General features: G+C 43.2%; 1 protein-coding gene across 6 annotated transcripts in view; it reads right to left on the minus strand.

The window, feature by feature from the left end:
• Positions 1-20,882, minus strand: part of SH3PXD2A (SH3 and PX domains 2A) — a 267,794-nt gene that overhangs the window by 92,583 nt on the left and 154,329 nt on the right. For 5 of the 6 annotated variants that reach the window (XM_074907667.1, XM_074907668.1, XM_074907666.1 and 2 more), the window contains one exon: positions 6,982-7,010. In XM_074907667.1, the coding sequence (XP_074763768.1) occupies positions 6,982-7,010 (29 nt within the window). Of the gene's footprint in view, positions 1-6,981; positions 7,194-20,882 lie in introns of those variants that run through there. The other variant, XM_074907670.1, reaches the window with a different exon arrangement.

Genomic DNA, 20,882 nt, shown 5'->3' on the forward strand with positions numbered 1-20,882 from the left:
TTAAAAATATGGTATACAAGTAGAAGTGTGAGATCAGTTTCCTTCTGCCAGAATACCACAGATTGGATTTGAAGCGTGGGATTAGAGTGGACAGATTCACATCTTGACTGAAGATGCAGAACTGGGTCACACACACACAGAAGCTGCAAGGAGATGAAGTGTGCCTGATTTAGCTGAAGCTCTTCCTCAAATCCCATGCTGTGCCAGTGCACCTGAGCACAGAGCAATAGCCCCGCTTTTGAAAAAAACAGAGTGGATGTTCCTTCAATTATATGGAGAACTTGTTAAAAAAAAAACAAACAAAAACTTACAAGCTTGTTTAAAAAAAAACCCCAGGAAACAAAATGAGCTGTTTTGGGGAAAAAAAGCAAATAAACTAAACAGCAGTTACAAGTTTAGCAAATTCACTAGTTGAGTAAGAATAATTCTCCATCATGATAAGAGGAAGCTCCATCATCAAGAACTGAACTGAGGATGCACACTGAGATCATTAACTACTAACTCCTTCCAGAACCAGGCCCAAGATGTACATCCCCAGTAATTATATGCTAAGGTTTGTTTGGTCCACAGTTGCTATGCTTCTGCCTATTCTACCCTTCTTTTATTACTAAATCCTTTATCCTGTTTTTTGTGTGGGTTTTTTTTTGTTTTTTGTTTTTTTAAAAAAAGAAGCTATGTGAGAACCAAAATGTTCTGCCAGAATCTGCTGTTTTTAAATTCCATGCAGTAATTAGTACATACAGCCAAGAAGGTTAATCGTATGATGGGGGAGCAGATCCTGATTTCTGATCAAGAGCAGTCGTGTCAGTACATGCTTGTGAAGTTACAAAATAGTGGCTGGCAAACCACCTTGTCCAGCCATCATCGTCAACAGGCCAAATGGCACCAAGGAGCCAGTCCACTACTGCTGTTTCTGCACTAATTGTAGAAAACAATGCAAGGAACACAGCACGCACGTGTGATTCATCAGGACACAAACAAGAGCACATGTCTCAGTCTGCAGGGATCATGTCATACCACAGATTTCTTACAAGGATTAAGACACCAAACCCAAGTTACATGGTTTAAGATGTTCCTGGGACCTTGCCATGGGCTTGGACAAACTTAGATCCCCATTCACCACCTTAAAAAAAAAAACCCAAACTTCCAAGCTGAAGATTTCCTTTCAGATGGATTATAGGGAGACAGACTTCAGAGACAAACACTGAAGACCAGAATGTCTCAAACTAACATTTGAGTTAAAAAACACATTCTAGATTTGCTGCTATCACCTGGGCTCAGATTCATTAAGCAATAACAAACTGCCCACTTCATTACTCAACATGGGTAGCCCCAAGACATCTGCTGCAGTCACCACCCTGATGGAAGATGAGTTGCCTCATACGGGGATTCACCATGTTAGTTAATTGGATTTTTCAACATCTTTAGTAATGCTCTTAGATTTGGCCCCTTTGAGAACCCATTTAAAAGGTTCAGGCTTCCTCTGACTGAGAGGAAAAAACTGAGACGGATTTAATAGTCAACTGAATAAGTTAAGGCCCACACTTACAGTTTTATTCATAGCTCTTCTAATATTAAAAGGGCACCCACCACTCCAGGTGACATCCCATCAACACTGCAACAACCTTAAGGCAAAGGAAAGGCAGCATCATGCCTCTCTTGGAGAGGTTCTTCCTTCTCCCTCCACTGCAGCCATCTCCCACAAATACAAAATATGTGCCAAGGCTGGAGGGTCTATGTTCCCTCCTCTCCCTGTACCCACACATAGCTAAATGCCTGCTGCAGAGCTATGGAGCTGGTAGAGAGCTCCACACTGAGCTGCACCACACAGCTTTGTCCCTAGGGTTGGCACCTTGGTCCTGCAACAGGTAGAGCCAGCTCCAGGCATGCAGCCTTGCTGGTCCAACTAATGGCTCACACATTCATGACCCTGTTGAATGATTAAGCACAGAAGGGCTAGCACACACCATTCATTTTCTCCATATTGCCTCAAAGGAGGCAGTTCAAACTGAAGTTAAGAAAATAAAGCTCATTAAAAAAAAAAAAAAAAACAAAAACGAGACATGCCATGGAGCAGTAAGTGCAGGCTAGACACATGCAGTGTGACAGGACCAGAAAGGTTAAACTCTGAAGTGATGAGCATAGCTCAGCTGTAAAGACAGAAAAAGCCAAAAGTTAAGCCATTTCCCTTCATAATTACAAAGGAAGAAAAAAAAAAAAAAAACCACCTATCCCTGATAACTCAAAGAAACAGCAATTAAGGCATCCCCCTGAAGCTGACAGCACACTTCAGCAAGTGAGAGCAAGGAAGAGGGTTTCCCTAGTAATGAGAAATTAGGCTAAATAAACCACTCTGGCTGTCAGCTCCACCCATAAACCCAAGGCAGCAATCCCACGAAGTGATCAGCCATGAGGGCCCTCAGTGTTGTTACAATGATCCCCTTGTTTCTCACTTGGAGGCCCCACTTCCGTCATTGTTGCAACTCTCTCGACTCTACTTAATTTTCCCGTTGAGGGAAGAGAGCATTACAGATGTTTCTATAAAAAGTTTGTGAAGTAGCTTCCAATGGACTCTGAAGTTTTTATTTACTTGCCAGCAGATATATCCTTCCTAGTTTTAGATTACAGGAGGGAAAGGAAGCAGAGATTGTTGTCTGGGTGCTGCCATATTCTGCTAATCCAAAAACTGGACGTGGGAACCAAATTGAAGGGTAGTTCTCTTTGCTGAGGAAGCCAAGCCTCATCAGCATCCTCACTGAGGCAACACTGGCTTGGACCAAATTGTTAAGTTAATATTCTAAGTGCTTAATTACAGGGGCTATTTAAATAGACTTCAGCTGGCAGACTCAGCCAAAGTACAGTCCGCTTGATGCGGGCAGGATCCGATCAACTAGAGAAAGGGGACACTGCAGTACTGATAAAGCCATAAACTTTTTTTTTTTTTTTAAGTTTATTGCCCCTCACTTGGAGGAGCATCCTACTGCATAGCAACAAGGTTGCAGAGAAAGTCACTGAGCAGCAGCTTGAAGCCAGCTGTGTCCCCAGCAGCAAGCAGGGCAGTCAGAGAAGTGGGAGTAAGCAAGCAGTGGGGTTTTTTTTTTGTTATGATTTCAGATGGGGGTGTCCAGCAGTGTTCCTGTTAGTGCACACAGAAAGCAGTAGGCACAGGGCTTGGCCACCTACAAGGGAGATGGCAGATATCCATGCCTTAGCTTTGAATGCAAAGGTGAAGCAGCATCTCTTCTGCCTGGTCTGACTCCACCATAAGCAAGGAGAACCTTCTCAGTAATTGAGGAGCACTGAGACTTAGTGTGGAAAAGCTGCGGAACCCATACCAATTCCCCACTGCCACCAAACACCAGGACCTAGATGCTTGCTTCCGCTTCATGACTGAGGACCTGACAACAACTCTGGCATGAAACCAGCCAAGAAAGGTTCTCAGCAAGGGAACAGGGCAAGATTTTCTTACTCCAGGACTCTGAAACTTGCTCTAGCCAGCAAGGGGTGTAGGGGTGGGGGGATGTCTTTGGGGAAAAACATATTCCAACTGGTTTTACAAGCCACATCAGGATTAGCAGATGTCTCAAGGGTTAATTAGTTCACCATGCACAGATGGTAGCTGGTAGGGTTTGCAGAGTGGATTAACCTAATTTGTGGTTTGTAATGTACCATGCAAATATCCATTACTAGACTTGCAGCAATTCTGCCCTTATTTTGATTTGAGGAGAGAAAAACCACGCAACGGATGCTTGCATAAAAGTAATGCCTATTTGAGTGACAAATGAGTTGCTGTTCACTTGGTTAATGTGATCGACAAATTGGAGTCTGAAAAGTAATTCCTTCCCTTTTTGCTACAGAGGGTCTTTGGAGAGACCTAGACAAGACCATTTGTTGCGAGTGTACAGAATATGCCCACAGTAACCACTCCTTCCTGAGGTCTCCTCAGCAGTGACAGATGGTCATACAACAATTCAATTGCCTGGAAATACGAAGGCAGCTTTCTGAAGCAGCTCTGCAGCACGTCAGGTAAAGCCCCACAAATCCAAGGTAACAGCACATGTGGCATTTCAGTCCAGAGCAAATGCCCATGCCTACACAGAGCCTCAGATGCTTCAGTGAAGCTCCAGGTCCCTGAGCTGACTGCAGATTAGACAATATCCAGGTAAAGAGCTGCATGTTTACACAGCACTTTGCACAAGAGGAAGCCTGGCTCAGGGCTGGCATGCAGAGATGCCCCAGATCAGCACAAGACTCCTTTCTGTTTAGCTAAGGATATGCCATGATACTGCATTTGGTTCAGAAGGTCTCAAATGTTTACAACCAGTATCAGCTGCAGCAATAAGTGTTTCCATAACTCCTATTAAACTCTGAACTTATCCAATTTCTCCCTGTTCTAAGGGGTAAGTACAGGATGAGCTAGACACATACTCTGGCAAGGCAGAGGTCAGGGTAGAGGTGATGTTGGCTGTCAGAGGCATTCCCCAAATGTTTCTGTGATCGGCCACACTTGTGTTGTGCCTGCACATGCCTGAGACATGGCAGCTGTAGGATTACTGCCGGGCAGTGTGGGACAGCCATGCTCACACCCAACAGCCTCCTCCCAGAAAATCTTTGGTCAAGGCAGATGTGTTCACAGGTCTGATTTGTTAGGAGCTGCTTACATTAAAAAGTGACTATTTATTTCTTGTTTAAGGACAGAGTAGTGTACGTGCCTATGGAGGAAACATTTCAAAGCTATTTGTTACCTTAAAAGACTTTCACAGCACACCCTAGAAATCTATGCTTATTTATCGCATCGCTTGTTCAAGTGTCATAAAGCTGGTCTTTGTTAGAGGCTGTAACTACCAACTCCCTTGGCATATTCCTTCACTCATTGTGTGCACACTCCCACAATATCCAGCTCCAAACAGAAGGAAGCATTCCTCCGCCGCTCTAAAATCAGGCAAGAAGATCGCCGAGAACAGAGTCCCTTTATGCAGCTCACTTTGGTCAGAGAGCTGCTTCACATTCCTCTTCGTACAGGGTAAGTGGAGAAAGAGCGTCCATGAGCCCCACTGTTTACAAGTCCTAGCCATGCAAGCAGCCAAGCACCAAGAAGCAGAGAAGAAGAAACTGTCCCAAAAGGAGACCTGGCAGCATGTGGAGGTGGGACAGCCAAGGGGGAAAAACTAGACCCAAACATCCATCACTTGCAGGGATGGATGAACACATCACTTGGGATGCTCAGGGCGGGAGGCCAACAAAATCCCAGCAGGGCAGTATCCAAAAATGGCATCTCAGCTATACTGACTCAATCCCTCTTCCCTCACTGTCCTGGCAGATCAGCTCCAACTTCCCCCCAGAGCCACAGGAATGGAGGCACAGCAGTTTCCTCCTATTCCCAAAGAATTCCTCCCATCTCTTGCAAGATTACTGCAACTCCTGTGCAGGCCAATTGGTGCACTGAAAACTCTCTTGGTTTCCTAGTGCTGTTCTAGGTCAGTGCTAAATCAGGTAGCCCCAGAGACTTCAGCAATGTTTTTCAAAGGTCTTTACATGGCCTGAAATCCCCCAGCGCTCAGGATGTGGCACTGAGCCAGGAGCTCCCACACATAGCTCTGCCTTCTACTGAGTCACTTGGACCTTTATGGTCAGTCCCTCTATAGAAAGTGCTGCTGCCAGTTTAATTCACAGGCCATTGTGAACAAACAGTTCACTTAGTATTACATTTAGGAGGACCTAGAAGTGCAACCCAGACAGAAGCTTTGTAGATTAGGAAGATGAAGCATGCCCTAGTTAATTATGTTGGGCCAGCACCTTGTACCACCTTTGCCTCTTTATTACCACAACCCACCTCAGGGAAAGGGTACCAAAAGTACTGGCCTGCAAAGGCAACAGCCATTTGATGTACAAGACATCAGGGTCAACTAACAGCTTCACTTCAGTGCATCACTCAGCTTATTACAGGACTGCAGCTTAAAAGCTCTCATAATTAACCAACAAATCAATCTAGGCAGTGACATTCATTGGAGTCCAGTATGTTACATTCATCTTCCCTTCCTTCCCAGAGATTAAGCTGTTGCAGTACTGCTTCATCATCTTAAAGCAAGAAGAAAAATAATCTTCCCCTCCCCTGCACACAGGCCAGAGTTTTCCAGCAGTTGCTATTGGTTTGAAAGGCCTCTCTCTTTGGATGCCCTGAATGCAATCTGGAGCACCCAAGACTCCAAAGTCAATGAGAGTTGCAGGTGCTCAATGCTGCTTGGGGAAAAAAATAAAATAAAAAAATAAAAGAGAAAGCCCTGACACATCCAGTTTAGAGCAGCCAAACCCAGAGGCCCGTAATTACATGTCCCTACTGAAAAACACATCTGTAAAAATCACTAAGAGCTACAAGGGGAGGGGAAAAAATGGATTTATATAGTCTCAAATCAGGGTTTTATAGGACATCTGAATCCAGGTTCTTAAAAACAAAACACTGAGCTAGAGCTTTTGAGGCAGCCCAAACCCAGACACAGGCACTGAGAACATTTTGCATCAGAAGCCTCACCAGAGCCTTTTGGAAAGGCAAAGATAAATAATAAAATAATTCACATCAGAACAGAAGAGCATTCCTTTCCCCTCCAGAAAAGAACCCCAACTCTCAGGCTACATTTTGACTGTTTGCTCAGGTAAAAACTGACTTCAGGGAAAAAAAAAAAAAAAAAAAAAAAGAAGAAGAAGAAAGAGAGAGAAATTTAATACAATTGTCCTCTCAGACTGGAGAAGGAGCTGTATAAATACAGTCAGAGGAAAGCAGTCATTTTAACTGCAATACTATATAAAGTGGGTTTCCTTTCTCTAGTGCAAAGGAAAGAAACCAATGCCTGTCTCTAGCAGGCTTTAGCAATAAAAAGTTGAACTGCTACACAATTTCATGCAACACAAGATAAAGGGAAGGAGGGGAGGGTGTGGGAAGTCCTCTCTGTAATTATGCAGTACATAGAAAGGCTGTTATCTTACCTGATTTTCTCTTTGAAGATCCATAGTCCCTGAAAAATAGACAACAACAAATAGACATGGTTAGAGCTGGAAACGGTAGTGAGAGAAGGGGTGCCTCCCAAATTTCCACCCATATGCTCAGGGGCTGATCCTGTGCACTCCCTCCTTTAAAGAGGCGGCCAGGACTGCGAGGCATTGACAGGCAGGGCCGGACCCGGGCAGCACCCAGCACCCAGCCCCAGCCCCAGCAGCTGGGGCTTCTGCAGCACCGGGGCTCGGGGAGCATGTGATCAGCGAGGCAGAGCAAACCATCCACAGCCAGCAAGGCAGGGGAGAAGGGTGTCATTTTTTCCCCTTTAAATTGAGCTATTAAATGCACAGCTACTGAATTAACCCCTGACGTGCCCCTGGAGAGGAAAGGGAATATTAACTGTTTGCTGCAGGGGTGCGGCTGCTGCAGGCTTATCTGGCATTGCTTGCAGTCCTCTCCTTTCAGAGGCTAATTAATTTGTGAATAACCTCCAGACCTCTCCGAGTTATCTCTGACAAGCACTTGTCTTCTTCAAGGGGTAAAAACCAAACCCCACACTTCGTCCTTTCTTTCAGGATGGGGAGTGCACCCTGACTCTTCTGTAGTGATTTAACGGGTGCTGGCACCTTTGCTCGTGGCAGAACAGCTGAAAGCTCAAGACAGCTGCAACAGAAGTGGGAAGAAATTACAGAAGGGAGCTGCAACAACTGATTGGGATAAGCAGAACCGAGGACAGAAATACTTCGCTATGGTTGTGCTTCCTCCCGGCACTCTCTGGAGCCTCGGACACGGCTCTGAAATGGTCTGCACAGGCAGGAGCCTGGGCAATGACAGATCAGGCAGGGACAGCATCACTGTGCAGGCACAGCACCTGCAGCATGGTCACACACACTGGGAAAATCACACCGTGAACACACTGTAGAGGCAGGCTGTGTTTGCAGGAATCCCACCGGAGGGGCAGGCAGCAGCCTCTAAACTTTTGGGGACCAAGCTGTCAGGAGTGAGGTTTTGTCTCTTGCAGCATGCTGTGTACTCCAGAGGAATCGGAAAAGGATGATCTCGAACTATTCATTTAATCTCGAGAGAGTTTGGGATATCATCTGAAGAAATGATACGTGTTTTAAGAGCAGAGGTATGTCTATCCATAAATTCTGTTTCTCCCAGCACTTTGCGTGCATCCCATGCTTTACATGTCTAGGATTTGCTTCCAGTGAGTAATAACTACTTGGGAGTTTTTTGCACCCTCTTTGAATTTTTCAGTGTTATTTCTACTTCAATTAAATGGTTGTTTTCTCAGCCATGTCTGCAGTTGTATTTGATGTGAAGATGCTACCGCTCATGAATAGGCTGCTTCTTCTACAGAAGTGATATCATATGCAAATATAATGCCTACTATATGGTGCCAAAAACAGAGATCCCTCAGAATGAGCCAGGGAAGGCACAATCCCCAAAATGTAGTCCTCTGCCCTGGCTCTGCTCCCACGCCAGCCTGGAGCTTTGTGGTTGTTGTCAATACAGCTCTCTTGGCATGTGAAAGTCTGTGTTTGGTCCTGCCCAGAGCTGCCTCTCTTCTGGCAGTGCTAAATGGTGAGAAGGTGAAACCCTGCTGAGATCCACACATGTACTTTGCTTTAACAGAGTATCTCCATTGCGCACAAGCTCGATGATCACTTCAATGCCTTCCACCTGTCCTGGCTTTCTGCAGTGAAGCTCCTGGACCTTCTCAGTACTATAGCTTGGAGCTGGGATTTCCCCCTGCAGCATGCTGTGCCCCCACCTCCCTCTATGTTGCACAAAAAGGTTGTGCCCAACTCTTGCAAATGTTAGTACCCATGAAGACCACGGGAGGATGGTGTAGCTATAAGCAGTCCCTAGAAGAGAAACACAATCATCCTTTCAGTCTTTGCCAGAAGGCCTTCAGCACACATTTTCAGGGCAATCTCCTGCCAGCCAGCCATACTGGAGACGCCCCACAAGCATCCTAAGAGAGCTTGTAGGTGAACAGAGTATGCACAAAAGGGTGGAGACAAGCGGCATTAAACAGAGGTGAAAGAGCCTTCAGCCTGATAGAAGTTGCAAAAGAAAACCCAACTCATTTTTGCCAGTTAAAAAAAATATCATTCAATTTACAACATTAGAAGTGGGGTATTGGTGGACTGATATGGTTAATAAGCAACCAAAAATGGATAAAGATGTTGCTGAATGTCTTTGCCCACCAGATCAGGCCAAAGTTGGTACCCAGATTTGGAAAATACAGTAGATGATGTGGCTTTGCTCTCACTGTACAATGGTAGCTAATGCCACAAAAGGCTCAGAAATCAAACCTTCACCCTGGATGCTTTCCCACATCTTTCAGACCAATCTCTAGCTTGTGTGAATGACTGAAGTAAAGTTTTAAATGAGAATTGTTTGGGTTTTTTTTTTAAGCATGACTCATCCATGCAATTTAAAAAAGGTAGAGATTAAAAAAAGGCAGAAGTTTGAAACTGATTTTCTTTCTACTCGCTGATCATGGGATGACGAGACATTACTCCATAAAGAACTTTTTCACTTTTTTTTTTCTTCAGTTCCTCATCTGGCTGACATTTCTTCCACAGAAAAGCCCCTTACTGTTGCTGCAAAGTGTACTGCAAAGCTGAGCAATTTAGTGTCAGATGCAAGAGGATGAAGCAGCAAGCAACTCTCAGTGATGTCCCTCTGAGATCAGGAATATCATCATCAGAGGATCCAGACTATATTCAAACTCTTGAAGGCAATTGAACCTACAACTTCTGGTCTTAGCTTTTAGTCTTAAGCACAAGATTATCCTTACAGAAGAAATTGAATTATCACTGCAAAATATTTATCTGAATCACCACTGCCCCCCAACTCATGAGACTTCCTCAAAAAAAAAAAAAAAAAAAAAGCCAACAATCAACTTATTGGGCAAGTTTTCATCTTTTCCTTTATTCTTTCTGTAAGTTTTACAGGGTTCTGATTTTGGAGTTCCTGAAATCCATGCACCCTGTGTCTCCCTGTCTTGTCACTTTTTTGTACACCCATATCTCAGTCTTAAAATCAGGACAAAGCAAATATCAAATAAAATGGAGCTTGAAATATAATGCTCATCTCCCCAGTGAAACAGTGAAAGCCAAAACTTGTTCCTCTCAGTGAGAATGGGGGGAAAAAAATCACTACTGAAATAGAAAGGAAAGAAGGCATACCAAATGATCTCTCTGGCTGAGTAAAGTCCTCTTTGTATGCATACTCTTTTCTGCTAATGAAGAAAGCCTGCGCTGCTGCTTTGCAACAGCAGCAGCAAGGAGCCCTGCCTGACTCCATGTTTATTTTTATGTCCTATTATTCTGCATATGATTCACTGATGTCTTTTCCCTCTCCCAAGTGACGATCTATAAGGTGAATACCTCTCAGCCTCACTGTTTTCAGAGGAGCATTAGTGTGAGGCTGAAGTACTGGATAATGTCTCCAAAACAATAAAGGAAATTATTTAATGGTTTCTCTTAACTGTAACAAGTTCCAAGTAGGAATTCTGATCTTATCCTGCAATACAGACTGCACCTGGCACACTGCTATCCCTTAAATCAGACAACAAACCTGGCCTTGCAGAAGAAAAAGGTACAATGAATGTCACATCTGCAGCTACACAGGGAAGCTCGCTTTCTCTTCAGCTCTAGTTCTTTTTATCTTTTATCTTTACACACACAGAGATATTTCCATTCTTCTTCCATTTCTGTATGAGAACAGATACCACCATCCTAATTTCCCTTTCAGCCATAGCTACAAGAATAGCAGTGAAACCAGCGGGTGGAACTAAAAATAGCTCTGGCAGGTCCCCTCCTCATTAGCCAGGATCACTCCATACAGAACAAACGCCTTTGACAAAAATAGTGTATTTCTAGCCTTTTTCATATTAGAATATAACAATTTTGTCTAAAGCCTTCCTGTGGGGCACCACCTTTAGCTGACACTGAACCTCATTACTGGCAAGGAAAGTATTTCCTGCTGTTAATAATATTAAAATATTGCTGGTGCCAAGCACGTTGCATAAACTGGACACACTCTTCTTTAATGACAAAGGAGAGGGAGGCCGGATCTCCTTTCTCATCAGCATTACACCAGGATAACATTACTCATTTGAAATCTAGCAATGAATGTGGAAGGAAGACCATGAGCATTGCTATACAGCTGATTGCCTTGTTATCACATTAAGCTATCCACAGTCATTCTGGAAATCTGTGAAAGATGTATCTTATGTAATTGAATTTATATGTCACTTGCTATCTAATTATGAAGGTTACATTAACAATGTTATGGAAAAGTTTTATGGCACATCCTTTCTTTAGGGACTGACTGCTGCCGTATTCAGTAAGAGTTAATAAACATTGATGAGCGCGGTGTGTGTGTTTTCATCTATCTAAATACATAGAGATATACACAAACAAGCAGTGGCACAATTGGAAAGTTGTTTAACAAATGAGGAGTATCCTGACATTTATTCAATAAAGCCTAAGAAATGTTCCAAGTGGAGGAGAAGACTGGAGGTGACTAGGTGACTCTGTGATGGACTGTACCTATCTCTTTAGCTGTACTTCTAATTCAGTTTGGTATGTATCTGGTCCAGAGGGTTTCTCCTGCATCTTCCACTGAGATCTGGCAAGTCAGCAGAAGCCATCTGCAGGAACCAGCAGAGTTTTCAGAGCAAAACTACATCAATGGAAAGGCTGCAAGGCTGCAACTTGGCTCCTGCACAGGTCCCCCTTGGAGGTGATGTATTCAGTCCAGGGACCTCACCCCTGTGGTACCCACGATGCAAAGGCTCTTTTAAAAGCTTCTCTACTTTGCCAGTGAACAGCAGACCCAGCAAGATCACACTGCGGGACTCCTCCTTTCTCAGACATGTCACGCTTTAGTCCAGGGCCTCTGCCTTTCAGTAAAGTAAGGCTCAGCTTCGACACATTTAGCAAAAATTTCAGACAACCATGAGTTTCAACTGTGAGAGGAAACAGTGCCTGCAAAGCATGAGGAGCTGTCAGACCTATGGAGGAGCATGGCCAGGGGAGCTGCACAGCAGACATTTCATCAGATGAGACAGAAGCTAAAGTTAGAGTAAATCATCTTTCTGTCTGTTTCTCAGTGTTTGCTGTCCAAAGGAGATGGGACTGTGACAAACCCTGAGTAATGGAGGTTAATCTGTATCCTCTAGAGTATTTTCATACATAAATTAAAATTGTTCCTTATTTGTTGGCTTTTGCTAACTCATGTTTAAATACATTGCAGGCGTTTATGTTCCCATGCTCCTTAATTCCTAGAAGTCTCTAGTGGTGTGGGCAGGCTGCGGTGGAGATGTATGACATTTCAAACAAACAACTTGGATTATCATTTAATCGCCAATGATTTGCCAGGCAGATTAAAAGTACAGTAATGTTTTAACAAGAAAGTCCACCCTCTCCTCCCCAACACTCATACGGTTTGCAGTCAGTAATGAAGACCACTTTTTCACAAACTATTTTTCTTAGAGCTGCTATCAGATTCTGTGACTGTTTTTAAAGTAAACCAATACAAAAATACTTTGCTACTGATCTTTACGCATACAGAAACCTGAGCTTGAGAATATATTTGCATCTTGAAACTCTCCTGAGTTTCCTCAACAACCAGACTGACCTTTACTATTTGAGACAAGGCAAAAAATCACGCATGACTGACAACTGTCACTAGGTGCCTGCCTGTCACCAAGGCCTATGGCTGCAGGAGCACCAGAACACCTCAATGCAAACACACAGAAGCTATATGGAAAGTGCAGAGTTAAAATTAACATTCATAATACTCAGTTTAGCCATATGCATGAAGGTATCTCCATTCCCACTGAGCTCTGAGACCCATATGATACGTAATTAAGCAAAATTAGCTCTATACGTTATGCATCTCCAGGAACACAAACTCCAACACATGGATGCACGCAGCTATACATTTTCCCCCTCCAGCACTCCATCCTCTGAAATCATAAAAGCATAGCTGATCTCTTCTCCAAGCCAAATAAACAGATGAAGGCTTTTTTCCTTCTTCTTCTTATTTTTTTTTTTAAATATTCTGCTCATTTCCTGATATAAATTGTTGCATTGTGGAACCCTCTCGAACATGAATCTGTTCTTTCTGTGCAGAGGTCGAGCTTTCCAGCCCCGTCAGAAAGGGCCCCATTGTGGTGGTCCTGAGACTCCAGAATTCCTTGCCGCGGGCAAAAGCAACTTGAGGGGCAAGAAGAAAATCTGGCAACCTGACTTCAAACTCAGGCATTTTTTGCTGGCTGGAAGTGGTCTCTGCTTGCTACGAAGAAGGGTAAGCCACTGTTGTGCAACCAGCTCCTTGAGAGAATGGAGACCACACAAAAGAGAGAATTTTGCCTTCCTTCCACCTTTCTGTTGCCTTCACAGCATGGCTGTAATGCTGGCATAGAGCAAACTGCACAGCTTTATATACTATATACTTCTGGTTAGGCTGCAGTGATTTTCTCTGCATCATATAACAACAGTGGCTCAGTCTGGCTCATCAAGAACCAGCTGGAGGTCCTGATTTATACTTACTTCTGACAGCTCCCTTGAACCCAACAAAGTAAAAGTAAACCCAAGTTCTCCATGAGAAACTCCAAGCACAACACTACAAACTCATCTTTAAGTGCAAGAAGAGATCTTCCCTATACCTTATATAACCTTCTTGCACAGAAAAGTCAGGGCTGGAAGGAGATGGACAATTCGTCCTCTTCAGCAATGGTCCCTGCACCTGAATCCATGGATTTGCATCATGAAGGAGAGGTGCAGGACAAGGAAAATCACTGCTCTCTGCTCTTACCCAGAGGATCCTGGAGATTAGCCCCACACAGCACAGCCTGAGCTCTGCCACCAAGTTCAAGGTGCAGAGGATGCAGACAGCTTCAACATAAATGACATCCCCATGGACCATCTCAGCCTCATGCAGACCCACAGTATTTGGGGGCAGCTGTCATTTCTTTTTTTTGCATAGAAAGGGTGCAGAAAGACAAGAGATGGGCTCAAGGCATCCCATCCCTTCCCTAAGTGATTGGGGAATATCACTGATTTCTGTCCCAAAATTCCTCAGCAGTGAAGCTGATTGCTTGGCTCAAGTGCTACTTCAGTATCTGGCTCAGGCTGAAGAAATGCAGAATTAGACTCTTCAATTTTTCACAGTTGTATTTTTTCATGATGAAATTATCCTTCTGGAAGAAGACAGGGCTTTGGAATTGCACATTCAGCGTTTCACCAGGATGTGAGATATGGGGCAGGGCGATCTGACAGCAAAGCCCGGCCTCTCCAGCACCAGGGAGAGACAGCTCAGTACAACCTGGAAGCTGCAGGACATTGGGGCAATGAGCTAACGCCATGTGATCCTCTTCTGCAAGGCTTCAGCAGCCTTCAAAAAGACAACATGAATGTTTGTATCAAGTTTTTTCCTGGAAAGAAGTACAAAAACAAGATCTTGCCTAAGAGTCACATCCTCATCTGTTTTTGTTTTACCCTGTTTATTCCTTCAGATGGCAAATTTCTCCACAGGACAGAAAAATATATTTACCTTCACAAGAACTCTGGGTAGAGGTGCTCTTCACCTCCTCTAAACTGACCTTACTTGTCCCTTGCGGGGAGGCCAAATTTATCTCTGTCTTACAATGACCAAGCATGTGCCACTTTATTATAGCCTTTATAGCATAAATGCTGAGTGATAAAAACAAGGTAATAAAAACTAATCATTCTCATCTGCAGCTTTTTTAGTTGTGCTCTTCGCTTCAGAATTTTATTACACAGATCTACACACAGATACAATATATGTTTAAAAGATGCATCTAATCATAGTTACAAATCAAGTAGTGAATATCAGAATCGTAAATTCAAATGTACCTTATAAACTTGTCAGGCTAATGAGCTTGCATATATATCATACAAATCTGATTAAGATCTTAAAGAGGCAGCACAGGCTTTGAATCTCTACTTCATTTTTTGAGCCCTTTCTGATTTAAGGGTGGACCCCTCGAATTCTAGTTTCCATAGGAGGTTTGGGTCTAAACTCTGATTGGCAACCACATGGTCCATCTGGGTTTCTAAATTGCAGCCTGAATGGTGATTATAAAAAAAGGCACAGTCCTTTTCTGTCCTTCTTCAGGGACACCTTCCTTCTGCTGTTTCAGACTAACTTTGCCCAGAGCTACATGTACGGGGCATGGCCACTGCCTCCTCCATCCCACTGTGGCACTGTCTTGCTACAGATAACATCTCCAAAAGGAGACATGGCCCACTGCCCAGCAAGTTGTGCCTGCCCACGGGAGGCAGGATACCACCACCTCTGTCTGAGCATGCATTGAGACCAACAGTGTCACCCCCAAAACTCCTATCCCACACAGTCCTTGGAAAAGGAGAGAGGCAAAGGATAGGAAAAACCTTGCAAGTGACCCATTTCCAAGCCTCAGCCCCACGTCCAGTCATATCTTGTGCAAAAAGGCTTTTGCCACTGAATTACTACCAGGAAGAATAGTTGGACCACAGCAGTTTAAATCAAACTAAGAGAAGAGCTTTTGCATGAAACGCAGCTGAATCACGGCACTCACTGGTGTTAGACATTGTAATCACCACAACTAGGCATGGGTTCAAAAAGCAACGAGATAAATTCATGAAGCAAGGATAAATGGTGGCTATTGTACTCCATGCTCTGGATGCTTTGACCCAAAAAGTCCCATAACTGCTGAATGCCAGAAGCAGAGAGATACACAAGGGAAGCTCACTCTGTATTTGCTTTGTTTCTTGTATTGGCTATAAGCCACTGTTGGAGACAGGAGGCCAGATGGGGCCCTGGTCTCACCTAATTGTGGCCTTATAATATATTCTCCTGTAAAAGATCAGACTGGATTAGGATAAATTACATCCAAATCACACTGCATTACTCAGCACATGAAATTGTCCTTAATCACATACTTTGATGGTCTAGATTCCTGTTTAAATTTACCTCCTGTGCACATTTCTGTGCCTATTCTGTTGAAACCACTGCTGAATTTCAACTATACATAACCAGGCTCTAATGAAAAGCCAATAAGGCTCTTTGATCGAGCTTTAATAGGACTCATCATGGGGACATACTCTGCTGTGGCAAAACGGACTCCTCATCCTGTCTCTTTCAGAAATGTTTTGTGAGCCTTTAAAAGCAATTTAGCCCTGATTTATGTTAGCTAAGTGATTTCTGTTGCACATGTGAATTACAAGAAAAGGGCTCTCATCTCAATTTGCTACACTGTTCAGGAAATCAGCTATAAATGCTGCAGTGCATTCAGTGTCTCTGACTTCAATGCAGCGGAAACTAGCAATTTGAGTAAATACTTCATCATTCCCAATTCTCCCATACACTCCCATTCAGTACTCGACAAGAGACAACCTATAGGATCTTTTTTTTTTGGTAAAGGGTACTGAGCTTCCCTAAACTGTTTACCTAAGCTGTTTCCAGAAGATATTCAAGGAAAGAAACATGCAATTCTTTAATAGAGAGCATATGAAACATGTTGATGACTACCTAATAAAATCAAGCATGCATTCAATAGAAGTGAGTCACCTCATCACAAGTTTAGAGATGATGGATGTAGAAATGGTGACTAAGCAAGCTCATGCAGTAAGTCAGGGGTGCAAGAGCAACCCAAAAGTTTGGATGGCCTGACCTGACCTGCCAGTGGCATCCAACCAGTCAGGGCATAGGTTAAAGCGAGACTCTTCACACCAGGGGACAGATGCCAGTAGAAGGACAGGAGCCACTGCGAAGTGCCTATGGCCAGGAGGTGTATTGCCAGCGGCGACAAGTGCTACAGCCACTGCTGCTGCTTTGGTTATGGTGTTGCTGAGCAAATCAACACCCCAAAATTGATGAATCCCTGAAGTAAAGGACCTCAAACAGCACATCAACTTTTCTCCCACGTTTCCATATGCCATAGAGAATAATCACAGTAACTACTAGGGAAATAAGGAACTATTTTCTGTGAAGTTTCTTCTATTGTCCAGTCTGAATTTCCCACACCAGTTTGTGGCCATTGCTCCTGTTTTTATTGTTTGCTACTCCCAGCAAGAATTTGTTTCCAACATCCTTGTAACTCCCCTTCAAGAAGCTGTAGGTTGCTATTATATCACCCTTTCACCTTCCCTTTGCCAAGCAAGTAACAGAAACACAACAAAAATATCCAACTATTTTTTCTCCCATTTCTTCATCGCTCCTCATTTTGGGGCAGAGAGACCCATGAAAGGAGCAGCGACCCAGACAGGCAAAGCAGAAGAGCCTCCTGTCTACCCTTTGCCTTTTGACTGCCCAAGATGTGAGGATGCCCACTCACAGCCTCCACCGAACGCTCACCATACATCCATACCAGCCTCAAAACCACCCCCCGGTGGGTGTCGCTTCCCGGGATTCCCCACAGCCTGTCCCTGTGCATGGCGCAAGCGCTGGCAGCAGCCCACATGGTGGAGGCTTGCACAGGGAATTCCCAGGCTGCCACTGACATTTTTGACATTTTAAAGGCTCTAAATTAGCAAAGTAAGAAATTAGTTACAGGCATTTCCAGACATAGCCTGGGCCCTGCTACACCTCTGAGCTCCCAGTATAAAGGAGAGCATGCCAGATGCTTGGTATTATACAATTTTGCGTTCCTTTCTGGGGCTGTTCTTATGGTGTCTAGCACTTCTGTGTATACATCTGGCTTTTTAGCAACATGCTGTTTGGACCTCTCTATCTTGCCGCTCCTGCTACGTGTCCAAGGGCAGTAGGACCTGAAAGACTGTGCATAGACAGCAGATGGCTATTGCATCTGTACTTACTTTGCACTGCTAAATACCCTATTGCCCTAGCTAGTTTTACATCCCCTTTAGTGGTAGATCTCTCTCCTGACTTTTTAAAATCATCTGTTGTACATATGGCCCTAAGAATGGTAAATATTTTTTCCAGGAGAGGTAAAAACTTATGATGCATATGGGAAGACAAGATCAAGCCCACAGTATGAACTCTGACTTCTTCATCTGGTGACTGTAGTCTTTCCTTTCCTCGTTACATTTCCTTTAGTTAGAACAGTGAGATTAAAACACGGCCGCTCCCCAAATCTGCTTCAGCAGCATGTCCTCAGTTAACTGTCTTGCAACATCAAATGTGTTTCCAGCATACTAAAAAGTAATGTAGTTCTCTATAAGACACCAATTTTATATACCTTGGAATTGTCTTCTACAAAGCAGCACATGGAAAGATCTTTCAATTCATCAGGTCCTTTACTAGTCAGAGACATAAATCATGGCATGTAAGATGTATTGTGAGTTCATGAACTCTAGGAAATTTTTTTAATCACTGTCCTTTGAACTGAGCTTTTTCAGAAACTGTAAAACTCCAAAACATATCTAGTAAGTGCATCTAATAAATTCTGCTGGATTGGCAAGTACTAAAAGCAGACTTGTCTTCCCTGATTATCTACCAGCATCAGGCAGTATTAAAACATCCTCTGTGATTCTAACATGAAAACATAAAAGAAGAAAGAAGACTTAAACTTCTCTTGCCCAATATAACTGTTGGGATTCATTAAATGATTCCAAATTATCATCGGCAGCCACCAATTAAGCCAGAAAAATAGAGACAACTTCCCAAAGATAAAACCTTTCAAACACTAGGGTTACTCTTCAAGTTAATGACCATAACCCCTTCCAAATACGCAACTCTGATAACAGGTCCCACTCTTCTCTGCTCCCCAAAAGGTTAAAGAACTAAATTACATGGCATTTGCAAAGAAGCATCACAAAGTTTCCCTGACTACTCCACCTCTGGAAGTATCAGACCTTCTGAATAAGGATTTATTGAGCACCACATGAGTGACTAGTGATGCTATTTTTTGTACAGTGGGTATGAAATAATAATGACAATAAAATAACAACAATAATAATAGTAATAATAATGCCACCACCTATACTTCAAAATGGTATAAGAGGTTGTTTCAGTCTCAGTGCTCAGTTCATTTTGGGAAGGAAATGAAAATAGCACTGCTATTTCAGCCTAGACCAGTATAAGATTTCTGAGACTAGAGATGGACAGATATACCCTAAGTTTTATAGACCTATACTCAAAATTACCAAAACTAGTAAATTTTGCTTGGTTGGTATTTGATCACACACTTGTAGATTATAATACTGAACTTAAAACTCACTTTGCAGAGGCAGATCATGTTTTTGCTAGTACAGGTATGAATCCATACTAATACTTCCTTTTGAGCCTTACCCAGTTAAAAGGGCAAATCAAAAAAATCATGCTGACATCAAATATATGCCTATATACTTTCCCCAAAACACCTCAAATCATGTCAACTGACTTTCTAAGGTGACCAGCATTAAATAACTTTGAAAAATAAAAGAAAATACCACCTTTTCATAGGTGCATTTAAAACATATGCAGATTGTAGGCACTGAGGCACAGAAGTGCTGTTACGCACCATGAACTAGTGTAATGTCTGAATAGGCCAAAAATTTTGCAGTCCAGTTCAGATATAAATTTTTATGTTTTTCAGACCCGAGCATGCAGAAAACTGTAAACTTCTCCTTGTTCCTTTTATGTAAGTCCTGTCCAATTCTCAGTCCAGACATTAACTTTTAATTCACCTCATACATCTCCAAAGGGGGTGTGAGTGTGTGTGTGTGGTATTTCCAATATCTTTTTTCCATGTTCCAGGTTCATAAAAGTGAAGAGGCATAATGAGTGAATTTAATTATTTCCATCCATTTAGCTGATTATAGAAAAAGGCCTTTTATTTCAGCTAAAAGAGAAATTAGTTGTTCCTTCAAAACGAACACTGATTCAGGGAGTATTTCTTGCCTGCAACATGAAGGATCTCTCTTGTTTTCAAAGCTAAATGGCCACTGGCAGCTTATTACTGCTGTAACTGTTCACCTTATCTGATATATAGATATCACATGTGGGCGAAGGGAAAATGTCATCAACTGTCAGGAATTACTCCCTCTCCTTTTAGGCTGATGATCTTGCTCGCTCAGTAATTCACAAGCTCAGAATATCAATGAGGTTTTGCAAATGTCGTGCCCTGCAATCGGCTTTTGTGCACTATTTTCTCTCTTTGTTACCTGAAATGCCAGAAGCTGGACGATAAGAAACAACGCTCTCAGCAGGAACACTGCCTTTGCTATCAGGGGCATGTGGTGCTGTGCCTGGCGGTGAGCTGCATCTACCACAGGATGACAAGAGCATCCCCGAGATTCTGGGGAGGTTTGTGTATCCTGAAGTCCACACTGCGGTGTCCAGCCAAGCAGATACACTGGATATCATACTATACCACAATCATGCTGCACAAAAGCAACTGTAAATGTGAAATGCAAAGGTTTGCCTTGCTCCTGGTTCCCAGTACCAAGTCCGAATTCAGTGCTATTTTAAATAATCTCTCATCGTTGTAAAATACTGCAAGATTCAAAACTAGGATCTGGGCACACGAGCCATGAAACGCAGCAGTAGGGATTATGAATCAGAGCATGAAATGGAGTGTCCTACTGCCAATAACCTACTTATTAATGATTTCTTCCCCAGTCATCCTCTGGAACTGAAGCTACTAATTCCTGGAACCTCCTTCTCTGCCTCTGCTGCCTCTCTGGCACCAGAGACCCACCTGTCCTTGCTTCTCCACTTTAGCCTCGACCTGTTGTTCCCTCCATGGCTGACTGCCTTCCTCTCCTCCTTATAACACACACCTCACCTTAATGCAAAATCATTCTGGTCACTAAACAAACAACTCAGATCCTGCACAAAACCCAACTCTGACCCACCTAGCAACAGTGTGTGCAACACCAGAAGACCAGCTCTCTGTCTTACCCAGCTAGAATAAAAA

Source organism: Athene noctua, chromosome 5 (genome assembly GCF_965140245.1).
Source record: "Athene noctua chromosome 5, bAthNoc1.hap1.1, whole genome shotgun sequence".
In the NCBI taxonomy this organism is placed as follows: Eukaryota; Metazoa; Chordata; class Aves; order Strigiformes; family Strigidae; genus Athene; species Athene noctua.